This window comes from Fistularia commersonii, chromosome 20 (assembly GCF_037954325.1).
Source record: "Fistularia commersonii isolate RoL2024-O1a breed Wild chromosome 20, RoL_Fcom_v1.0, whole genome shotgun sequence".
Taxonomy (NCBI): domain Eukaryota; kingdom Metazoa; phylum Chordata; class Actinopteri; order Syngnathiformes; family Fistulariidae; genus Fistularia; species Fistularia commersonii.
Genome location: NC_141303.1, coordinates 8,145,464 through 8,157,899, shown reverse-complemented (window position 1 = coordinate 8,157,899; position 12,436 = coordinate 8,145,464). Strand labels below are relative to the sequence as shown.

At 37.8% G+C, this 12,436-nt stretch overlaps 1 protein-coding gene across 2 annotated transcripts in view; it reads left to right on the top strand.

Annotated features, from left to right (window-relative positions):
- Positions 1–12,436, top strand: part of usta (uronyl 2-sulfotransferase a) — a 53,281-nt gene that overhangs the window by 12,699 nt on the left and 28,146 nt on the right. The window contains exon 2 of one of the 2 annotated variants that reach the window (XM_086167174.1): positions 11,826–11,942. The exons of the other annotated variant lie outside the window; for it this stretch is intronic. Within the exon in view, the coding sequence (XP_086023300.1) occupies positions 11,826–11,942 (117 nt within the window). The remainder of the gene's footprint in view (positions 1–11,825; positions 11,943–12,436) is intronic. 2 annotated transcript variants of the gene reach the window in all.

Genomic DNA, 12,436 nt, shown 5'->3' with positions numbered 1-12,436 from the left:
TACACTTAGTGTATTGGATGTCATAGTGTGTGAACTTGATCATTATAGAGAGTCACTTTTTTTCTCCATAGGGAAAACACCGCAATATGGTTACTTTATTAAATCATCTTCTTCTTCTTCTTCTCCTTTTGGATTTCCCTTCAGGGGTCACCACAGCAAATCAACCTTTTCCATCTAACCCTGTTATCTATATCCTCCTCTCTCACACCAATAACTTCATATCCTCTCTCACTGCATCCATAAATCTTCTCTTAGGTCTTCCTCTAGACCTCCTGCCTGGCAGCTCCAATTCCAGCATCCGTCTACCAATACATTCACTGTCCCTCTTCTGTACATGAGACAACCATCTCAGTCTGACTTCTCTGACCGTCTCTCCAAAACATCTAACATGTGCCTCTGATCGACTCATTCCTGATCCTATCTATGCTCGGCTCTCCCAAAGAGAGCCTCAGCATCTTCATCTCTGCGACCTTTAGCTCGTACAAGTCATTGTACAAGTCTTTGTTTTGCCATTGCTACCTCTGTATGTATCTCTCTGTACTCCTGTCTTTTCTCAGTATCCAGCTTCTTCTTTGCAAACTGCTTTCTCTGTATATACTCCTGCACTTCCTCATTCCACCACCAAGTCTCCTTATCTACTTTCCTTCCAGACGATACACCAAGTACTCTGCTACCTGTCTCCCTGATCTATTAGCTGTAGTTGTCCAGTCATCTGGAAGCCCTCCCTGACCACCCAGAGCCTTTCTCAACTCCTCCCTGAAAACCATTTAACACTCCTCCCTTTTCAGCTTCCACCACTTAGTCCTCTGCTCTGCCTTTATCCTCTTGATCTTCCCTGTCACCAGTCATCCTACAAACCACCATCGCCTATACAAGATGTAGTCTATCTGTGTGCTCCTACCTCTACTCTTATAAGTTACACATGTTTTTGTCTTTTCTGGAAAAAAGTGTTCACTATAGCCATCTCCATACTTTTTGCAAAGTTTACCACCATCTGTCCCTCTGCATTCCTGTCCTGGATACCAAATCTGCCCATCACTTCTTCATCACTTCTGATTGATTTTAGCAAAAGTTTTATGCCAGACCCCCTTCCTGATGCTACCCTCTTCATTCATCCGGACTTAGCACCGGCTCAAGGAGACTCTAGTCTGTGAACCCCTGAGGCTGGTTGAGGTGGACACTGGCCTGTGCCGTTCTGAGGTTGCATTATTTACTTTATCAAATCTGCTATATCATATTTATTGATCTAGATGTGCAAAGCAAGAAAAAAAAGTCTGTTATGAATTTTATGAAACCGTGATAAACGGTTGGCACTGTGGTGCAGGAAATAGTTCCTCCACCTTACAGCAAGAAGGTACGCAGTTCAATTCCAACAGCGGGGCTTTTCCTCTGGGCTTGCTTTGGGTTTCTGGTTCCCCCTCCAAAAACATGCAGTGGGTTCATGGGAGATTCTAAATTCCCCAGACGTGTGAGAGAGAGAGAGAGAGAGAGAGAGAGAGAGAGAGCGAGAGCGAGAGTGTGTGTGTTTGTCTGTGTAATATATATATTCTATATATTGATAAAAACAAACCATAATGGCTGATGGTATTAACACATTCACTGCAATTTGTTGTTACTGTTTTCCAGTTCCAGTTTCACATTAACTTAATTGTCACAGTAATGTTTTTGTTTAATATTAGCAAACCTTCTTCAACCCATTGTTTTACATGACTATTAGGTTATGTTAGATATCTAAATGTCTAGAAATTAATGTTTTATTTCTTCCTAAACGATTGATTGCCTTGCATGACAGAGCTGCCACCATTGGTGTGCGAGTGCATGTGTGAATGCGTGAATGAAAAATCCAGTGTGAAGGGCTTTGAAACTGCAACGTGTTGAAAGCACTATTTAAGTGTGGACCATTTTAACAGATGTTTTTTGACAAGACGAGAAGAAGATAGTTAAAGATTTGAGTTACCCTCTTTGTGAGCAGCAGTTTAAAAGGTAAATAGCTTGAAAAGTGTCACTTGATGACAAGTAATTTCTCTATTATAATAGTTTGGCATATGGGTTATCATGGACAAGCTTCTCCTCAATTTTGAGGTTACGCCATGGAAAATTTCACCTTTTTTTGGACAACCTTAAGAATTTTTGCACTAAAGTGCAACTGATGACTTTCAAGACCGCGTGTTTCCAATATTTGGGTGGCCACACAAAAAACAGGACTACTCAGGGCTGTAGCCCTGAGTAGTCCTGAAGATTTTACTGAAGAGCAGGTACATGTATGTACCTGCTCTTCAGTAAAATTAATGGGAGAAAATGTTTGTGTTCAGAAGAAGACCATACCAAACAAATCAAAAATGTGTTTGGCACAGACAGGTTTCTATTTTATTTTACTTGCGATTAAATACACAGCGGAGATTCTTATCACCAACATTCCCCTTTGCTTTTATGCCCTGACACCATGGGATTATCTGCAAAGAGGCTAAGAAACCTGCCCCGTGCACTTTGACCAAAAGTATCAACAAAACTGACACCAATCTATGCAGAATCCAGCAGGAAATTAACGTGTCAATGGTCACTCCCCAAATTTAACTCTCACTACAACATATAGATGAGTCACCAACTGTGCAGAAAATGGTTGATATCAGCACATTAATTCTAGGAAAGGTAATCACATCACTGGGTTAAAGGCTAATCAATATACATCTGTTTGAGAATGCGAAGAGGTTGATGATGCTCAATAACAAGAATAAATGTTTGACTTTTGAGCACAACTCATGTCTTATATATTACGAGTAAAGGGTCCTTATAGGCTGTTTTAATGAACAGAGCTTAAAGCATTAGCCTTAACAGCACCCATAGGGTTTCTTCTACATTACCTAACAGAGAATGAAAGCCACATCACTTGAATCAGGTTTTGGGGAGTTCATGCTTTCCACTTGACATTTGTGCAAACTGATATTATATATTTTTGGAGGTGTCAGATTGACAAAACACTGCTCTGACTTTTAAGTTTCCAGAGTTTATTACTTTGCCCTTTCTCCCTGTATTTCTGTATTTTCCTTTTATTTCCCTTATCCCTAACCTTTTCAGACTAAAGCCATAATAAGTGGGACAGATTACTGCATCTGTATTTTTAGTTAGAGCTAAAGGCTTTGCTCGCACAAAATACTGTTGGACATGACAGTGGAACATATGCAACACATTGATTATAGGCGAGTGACAAACTAACCAAGTCTTTAAGCTTGAGCCACAGTGTTTAGGTAAATATGACCACGAAGGAACAGAAATACAGTGAAGGGAATACAGACATCTTTTCCTGTGAGCAATTTTACTATTGTGTGGTTCTGTGCTGATTTTGCATGAATGTGAATTAAGTGTTGTGGTTCAAATGTAAGTTAAATACTGTACTTACTAAACCATTGAGGTAGAAGTTGGTGTGGAATCTGGATAGTTTCTATTCTTATATGTGCTTTCACCAACCAAGCTCCATTTTTTCATTGAGTCAGAATTGAGTCCACTGTTAATTTCTTAGAATTTTGTAAAAACTGTCGGTCTGTCTGTCTGCTTATTTTTGGTCGCAAATTTAGGGTACTCGTCTTATGTCTGATTTAATTTAATTCATTTTATTTTATGCTTGTATTTTGTTTGTTCTTCTCTATCATTATTAGGCAAGTTCTATTAAAGATTTGAGAGTGGTCTGTTCACAACTGTGGTAAATATCCCGCTGATTTTCATTTCCTGGATTTCATGATTTAAAGGTAATTAAAATGTATCTACATGTAGACTTTCCCTCACAGTCAAGACGCAGTAATAATTAACCTACTGTCAGCTGGCTTGTTCTGTGGGGTCTTGATATTGCAATTCTTCATCTTTTTCAGTATAATTCATTTTGTCATGTCTATTAATTTGATACATTATGCCGCTGTGCTGCTTGGCATATATAGTACAATAATATTCCTCAAGTGAAAAAAAATCTATGCCATATTGAGCTAAAACATACCACCCCTCATGTGTCAATGAGCTGATGTCATTTTTTTTAATCCTATTTTTATAAGTCAATGAAAGCTATCTGTGTCTTACCATATCTCTATTTGTGAGCTACTGTTTGGCCTGAACTTGAAGGCCTGACCATGTTTCCAGGGGCCAGTCAAGGGTGAACAAGTTCCCTCACCTTAAAACTGTGAAGCTCCATCAGCCTGTATTTGCATGAGTCAACAGCGGTAGCGTGTGGATGCAGTGTTTGTTTGCTTCAGCCTTGCATGCATGGGTACAGTAGCAATATGTGTGTGAACGAGCAGACTTAGCAGGGTGCCTTTAGGGAGTATGAGTGTAGTACAGAGTTTCAGTGTGCTGCCTCTAACCAAGATGTGGTATACGATGTAACCCTGCCTTAACACAGCAAGGAGGCAGATTTAGCACCTTCAAGCTTCTTCCAGTCCTCATAACTGAAACAGAAAAGGAGTACATTTGGCGCTCTGCTGCGTCTGTAAGGAAACCCACTTTATGAAGAAAATTAGGTTGCTAATGACTCCTAATAGGTGAATATTTTTTCATTACTTCTGCAGTAGTGCTTGTGGTTTGTTTTTCATTTCCAAAGCACTGCTTAACAGAAAAAACATATGGACCGCAAACTAACTTTTGTCACACGCAAAATGTAGTATGCATTTATGGAAATTGGGGCAATGATCACACCAGAAAGCATTCAATCTCAGCCCACAAACTCAAATTTATTTCTGTTTTTCAGTTTACACATGCTGCAATTCTTCTACACGGTAGTTGATATTGCAATGTCAAAGTAAGTCAGTTTGAAAATTGGCTTGTGTACTGGCTCAATGTATATGAACGTTTCTGCCTTTCTGCATATGGACAGTTGAATCCATACGTCTGCTCAGTGACATGCATGTGACCCCAAATCTTTCCTGGGAGGTAGTTGATGGTCGTGTTTGTGTGTAGATAAAGAATGATGGGAAATGAAACAGAAGAGAAACCACAAATGTCATAAGCTTCAACTTTGCCTTTGTATATCTTTTTTTGGGGGGGGTGGGGAGGTTTCCGAATAGTGACTCACATGCGGTACAGGTATTTATCTCTATTTGACATCAGTGATTTGCGCACACGTAAACTCTGTCTACAGTGGTGAACAGTAACACCTTTGCAAAGGGGCAGCAGTAGCTTCCACTCTTCCATCCATGTCCTCACAGGAGAGGTTCCAACTTAGAATTTAAACATAGGTGAGCAGCCAATTAGTGGCTGGCCTGTTTGAAGTTTTGAAGTAAGGTCATTCCTTAAATGAAACATGATGTATAAACACTTCATCAGAAACACTGTGTTAACACATTCCACAGTTTTTAGGATAAAAATGCCCCCCAAATCACTTGCGAGGGACTTGTTTGCAACACATACACAAAAATAATAATAAAAATCTTTTCTGATATTTTGATACCAGTTTACAAATAGCATTCTCTGAAAAAATCTATGAAGAAGAAAGTAAAAAGAAAAGAAAAAAACAGTTAAAATAATGAAAGTGTTTTTCCCCAAACAGTTTTGACGAAACAGCCATTTAAGGAAGACCAACAATTATTGGTCTCCTATGGCTATCAAAGCTAGTTATCAACTCTGAAGATTGTGCCCGGATGGATCAGGTTTGGCACGGAGGGAGGGCTTAAGCTGCTGCTGCTGCTCTGCTGAAAGCCTCCTTTTGCTGCATAGTTTGTGTACCTACTATATCAGAATGCAGTTGACTTATTATAAATGCGACAATTTTGGGCTTGGCTAAAACAGATTTTCTTGCTTTTTGCAATCAATGTAAAACACTCATACTCGAGAAGTAGGCTAAACTTCAGCTTGTGTTTTTTTTTTTTTTTTAACAACATATTTTGGGTGTTATACTCTCCTTTTTGCAAGGTCTAATTCATGCATTATGCATTTTTTTTACATATGAATACTGGCTATGTCGTCTGTTACGCTCAAGCTAATTAGCTCAAGTCCATCTGCATATGTAGTTACACACACTGTTAACCAGCATCTTTCCAATTTGGTCTGAGCTGAATCTCTTGTTTTGTCTGTGAGTCCCACATTAGCAGCAACCTGCAGCCCCCAGGGTGTGTCAGTTAAAGGTCATTATTATCTTTATGCGGTTACACCAATGAACTCATCATTATCAGATTATGTAAAGAGATTAGTCCTATATCCCAAATTGGTTAAAAGTCTTGCTAATTTTTAGAATTCCACTAAATGCACCTTACATATTCCTGAATATTCCCTTTAACCATTATGTGTTCATTTCCAAATTTATTTTTTTTGTTTGGGCTTTTATTTATAATATTAAAGCTGACTGGAATTTTCGCCTACACGTCATTGTTGAGAAATATGATTGATATGAGTCAGTCATGTAAACTAGCTCAATGTTGCCACAAACCAGGTTTTCATTACCAGATTATTCCCAGTTATTTGACTGTTTACTGAAAATGGAAATGACTTTCATTCACTGGAACTACCTTTAAATTCCTTAGTCAGTTTGAATAATATTTTGTGGTTAATTTAGCTCCAAAAGCCAGGCTGTTCCTTAGTACCACATCTGCTTTCATTAAAGTTTTGTGTCACAGTGGTCGATTCATGTGTTCAGTGGACAAGCCCAACAACTTCCAGACTGTGATGCTATAAAGAGTTGATGTTGAGCTTAGACTTTAAAATGTCCTGATTTTTAAAATTGTTTTCGGGGTTTACAGTCGCATTGTCCTCTTTCACAAACTTCATCTATAAATATTTCTTTGCTGTTCTTGGAAGTGAGATCTGCCATCTGTTATTTCTTTCTGGAACGTTGCTCTTTGCTCTCTTTTTGGCCGCTGTCGTCCGTGGAGGTGCCAGACGACTGTCACTGAATTATCACCAAACTTTTGAAAGAGAGTCACTCCATTTGTTGTTCACTTCTGTTAAATAAAACTTTTTCATCTACATGCAAAGAGCCTGCTTGTTTCTAGATGCTTTTGACTCTCCCAAGTATGGGACATGATAGCTCAACTGTCATTTGTAATGTTTGTTGATGACTAACATGTGGTCAGCATATGGTAAATGCACTTTATTTGGTACCTGATGAGGGTAGGGAAAACATGTAGGTAAGTGTGTATGTTTGCATGAGGTTTTGCGTGTATGGAGTGTCAGGAAGCAGCATCTTGAATTCATGGGGTACAAAGTGCTCGGTTTCAGACACATATCCAGTGGCTTCTGGTAATGGACTCTGCCAAATGACCTTTCACATATGTTCACAAAAAACTGTTTTTTCTGGTCACTGTGTCCTTGCTCCTTCACCTCAAACACACATTCATTCAAACCACGCAAACACATATTATGCTCTTTATTTCATCTTGTATGGGTCGTGCATACACTTATTTTTGGAAGGAATTCAGACCATAACAAAGTTGCAGCTTCACTGTCCAGCACCGGTTTAATCTGGAATTGACCAGTAATTCTGACTGAGATGGAAGACTTTCTGTCAAATGAGAATTTATGTAAGAGATGATGCTGGCATGGAAGCCAATGTCACCAGCCACTATGTAATTAGCAAAGGATTTGAGGTTTTCGTGAAAGTGCACTCATAGTCTCAAGAAACAAACACTGACTAGCACATACTGTTTGTCGCATAAGGTTTTTAGTATAGAGAAAACAAAGTTTATATGTCTCTTTATCTACCAGACCTCAAAGCGAGTTGTGTTGATGTTAGAAACAGACGTTGAACTTACACATAAGAAGAAGAACACTGACAACTAGAGTGCCTTTACACAGCAGTGGTGTGAATGGAAAACAGCTGAGGGTGGAGATGAAGAGTCATGGCTTGGAAGACTTAAAATCTTCCAAAGTAGTAATTAATTAAGAAAAATGTTACCCAAACAGGATTATAATGATGATTTATTACATGTGTTCAAGTAAAGCGATTACATTATTAAAGTAAATCAGTTTTTTATAAATTCAGGAGAACTCACTTGGATCCGAGCACATGACATCTTTGACTGTGCTGACCTCCTTCTGGTCTGATTCCCTGCCTGCAGGGTAGAAAAATTAATTTAGTGACTGAGGTACGAGATCAGAATGACAGTGTCTGTCAGTTAATACTGCATTTGTGGCCTTGCAAGACCTTTCCATTACTATAGTTATGTTTGTCGTTTATAGTAGAGGCAATATTCACTAAAGTAATCCCTCATTAATGATTGTCTGTCCTCACAAAATGTTTGCAAATGCATACACTGATTTATGAAACTTCATAGACCTTATTTTTACAGTGAGTAGGACATCATGGTCTTATGAGAAAAAAAATATTCAAAGGAATTTTAGATATCTATGTTTTTATGCATTTAGATTTTTCTCTTTGTAATTTATTATCTATTATCATATGATAAAAATAAAATCAAAATCAATTGTATGAAATCAATTGATTGGTGAAGGCATTTCGCCCTATTAAGACCTTGTTTCCACCTGATGCTACACATTTTTCAAACATTGTTTTTTGCCATTTTAGACATTTGCATATTGGCAGACTATAGGAAAGGATAGAAAAGGACAACAGTTTTGTAGGAATGCACGATAGACATAGCAGACTTCTGTGTAACTTAACCTCTTGGGAATTTTTTATAGTACATTTGAAAAAACAAAAAAATATCCAAATAGCTTCAAGAACCAAACTTTTTAGGCCCTCAACCTCTAATTCTATGCCATCATTGCACTGTTATATATATATATATATATATATATATATATATATATATATATATATATACTGCCATTTTTTTATCTTCTAGTTCTGCTCAACATCCCTCATGTCTCGCTTTGTCCTTTTTTCTGTAGTCCTACCACTACTAATGTCCTTCATTCAAATGTGAGCCACAACACCACAGACTATTTCTATGCACAATTTTGCAGGCCAATGATAGTTCCTACTGTTGTTGCTAAGCCTGATTAGAATTTCAACTACAGTAAGATATTGATTTATGACTCAGATTTGAGGTAAGTGCAGCTATTCAGAAGCTGGAGTGAATATCTTCTGCACACATGGTTGACAGCCATGCATGAGGACACTCACATATTTGCCTGAGGCTGTGTCGCACTTTAAAACAACCCAGAAGACAAGGAATTGCCTTAAAATTGGCTGAGTCCCTCAGCTGACACTTCCTTTCAGGAAGTAGTGAAATCCCAAACTACATATCAGTTTGCTGGTTTGTCATTGCAGACACAAATCCAAAGTTTGTTCTCAGCATGATCTAAAAATCTTAATTTCATTTCAATGATAGTACATTTGGACAGAGAATCTCCAATTTTTGTATTTTGGAAAAAGTTGTTTTTCCTTTTTTCCCAGAAGTCCTACATGTTGTACAGGATCAGTTTATCTACATCTGTGTGGGCATGAGTCCGTGTGCTACCTTAGCCTGCTTGATTCATTATATCCTTCTCTGTTGAATGGATTTCAGGCCATTGAGGACTTTGGCTGCCAGATAGTGCAATTTATCTTCCGCTGACCTCTACAGAGAGCCCACAAACTAATTTAATAACAATTTGTTCCTTCTTCTCCATTACTGCCTCCCACATTTTCCCTCTCTGTCTCTCCACCCAGATATTTTACCTTTTCATTTCCTCACTGCATTGTAAAATACAGCAGCTGTTTTCTTTTTTTTGTTGCTTTTTTTTATTCTTCTTTGTCTGATTATATGTCCTGTGTCACATGACAAACCCAGCGGAATTCTAGTCTTTAATGTAATTCACTTGTTTTTTTTCCTGATCCCTCTTTCATATGGTAGTTTAAGTCCTGCCTCTTTACTCCACAGCTTAAGCTTTGCTTTTATTCCATCCAGATATTTGGGGTCCTGAATAGCTGGAGTTGATATAGCTTACAATATGTACATGTATATCTTGCTTGCACGCAAACCAACATTCAGAAACCATTAGATTATTTGAGTTAACTCTTTTCATTTTACTCTGCTGAGATGCAGTTATTATTTTTTTATTCTTTTCCTTGTGCTTGGCAGCCACGTTAATTCTCACTGCCCTTCTTACTGCCCTGTGAAACCATTATTGTTACAGGTTCTTCAGTTTTCTCAGTGGCTTCACACTCATCTAACCATGAAACCTAAAGAAAGCAGATACTGTAACTGACCCTGAATACAAACTTGTGCATTTGGAGAAATATGGCTTTTCAGTCATTCCCTTTAATTGAAACAGAATCTGTCTTGTCATGTACAAACCAGCGAGATGTTTTTTTTGTATTCTCTCTTGGTCATGAATTCAAAGCTGTGTTCATGACTAACTTCACTGCCGGTCTAAAAACATTGCAGTTTGCCATGAATTTGCAGTTTGACAAGAAGATACACCCAGGCCTTTGAGGTTTTTTTTGCTTTTTTTTTTTTTTTTTTTTTTTTTGGGATTCATCTACATCACCCCACTTGTGACTGTGCCTGACCACTAAGTGCGACAATTAAAGTGTTGCATGTGGTGAAAGTGAAATGACACCATTATTTACATGTGTTGTGAATTTCTGACAATCCAGATATGACCCCCTACAAAAAAATAGATTTTGATCGAATGGGGAAAAGTCTGAAATGTTTTTATTAAGGTATAAGTATTTTCGTTCAGTCAGGTTTTAACATACACAAAAAGTAATGTGTGTCCAACATTGTTTTATGTGATAAAAGAAATCAAGATACTTAGAAAGCCACCTATTCCATTTCCTTCATTTAAACCCTTTAAAATAAATGTTAAAAAGTTTAACTACTCGATAATCATATTTGTCTTGCTTCACGATAAATTCTGATAAATCTTCCTCATCACTATTGTGTCTGCCTACCATCATGTGAAGATTAGATTCAATGTATTCGTGATAAAAAAGCAGTCTGTCAGTTATCGGTCTCAACCAAAAAAATGCAGTCCAAGCAATGTCCATGTAAATGTGTCAAATGAAATCGCATGTGTCATTCAACACCCTAAGGTGTAAGTATTTAATATTTATTAGTTGTAGGAAAAGGAACAAACATTTTCTTGTCAGAGTGTTTCTCAGTAGTTGCCATTCAGAATGAAAGTATTTTAGGTATTTATAACAAAACGTTCTTACCAACATAGGAATCCTGCGTACAACCATTATGAATTCATACAGACCGGATTATACCACAGAAAATTAGGCATATTTTTCTAGGACTAAACATCCGTAATGCAGTACTTAAAAACACCCATGTAGTGAGTATTTCCTGCAGTTTCCCAACTTGAATAGCACAATTTCCTTTGTAAATCTGTTGGTATTTGGTAGTAAAATGAATTGTGTAACTTTCTACAAATGCAATTGTACAATTTAAACTTCATTCATTTATAACTGTTTTACAGAATGCACCACTGCTCTATGTATTTTTGCGTGTGTCTGTATGTGTGTGTGTGTGTGTGTGTGTGTTTGTGTGTGTGTGTGTGTTGGTGCATCTGTCTTGTATTTTGTTAGTTAAGATGTGGTATGAAGAATTAGAGGCCCAGGTGTGGCTTCTTTTATGGGTCATCTGCTACTCTTGTCAAAGAAAGAGCTTATAAATCAATATATTATTAAATATTATATAGTATTAAAATGTAATTGATTCCAACAAAGTCCTGATTCAATGCATCTATTTAGTTTTACTCCTCCCCAGATTGTATGTAGTTTTATCCAAAGGGTAACAAAAACTATTAAATGACAGCACAAGCAGAACACATGCACATAACTGTCTTTCATATCATAATGAATTCCATACAGTATCACCCCTCCTTCTCAACCCGATAACAATTGTTGTTTTTATTCAGTAAGAATTAAAAGATCCCCTCCATTTGACTTTCTTTCATAGGGGTGTGTGGGAAAAATCACTGGTCAGTCAGAATGGCCACCGGCAGGCTCTTAATCCATAAGGACAGGCTAGCAAGACAGCTGGTGTCCTGCCAACATTTCCACAAGCAGAGACGAGGTATGTACAAACTGCACAAGCACTCAAGTGCACTCCAAAGGGAAGTGCCTTATCCAGGGTGCGCTGACAGAGCATGCAGCGCAGCAGAAACCGTGACAGCATCACATCTTGTGACAAATCATTTACTAATGTGATTATTATGTTGCCGTCGTAATGACGGAGTCACCCGTATGATTTCATATTGAAGAATCCCTACGTGCATCTCTTGGGTTGTTTGTTGATGATAGGTCTTTACATGGCAGGTTTAGATCTACCAAGTTTAATTTGATCTTTTTTTTTTTTTTCCTTCATGGCTCATTTCTTCATTTCAAACATTCTTCCAGTGACAGCCTGCACTTCTATATTCCAGGAGAGCTTTCTGATTGGGAAAAGAGTCTCCCGAGGTCCAGATTCATACCTGCCTGAATCAGTGCAGATAAAAAGAAAAGAGAGGAAAGGAAAACTCTTTGTACTTCTTTTAATTAGATTCACTTTCTTTCAAAACTTTCTGGTGC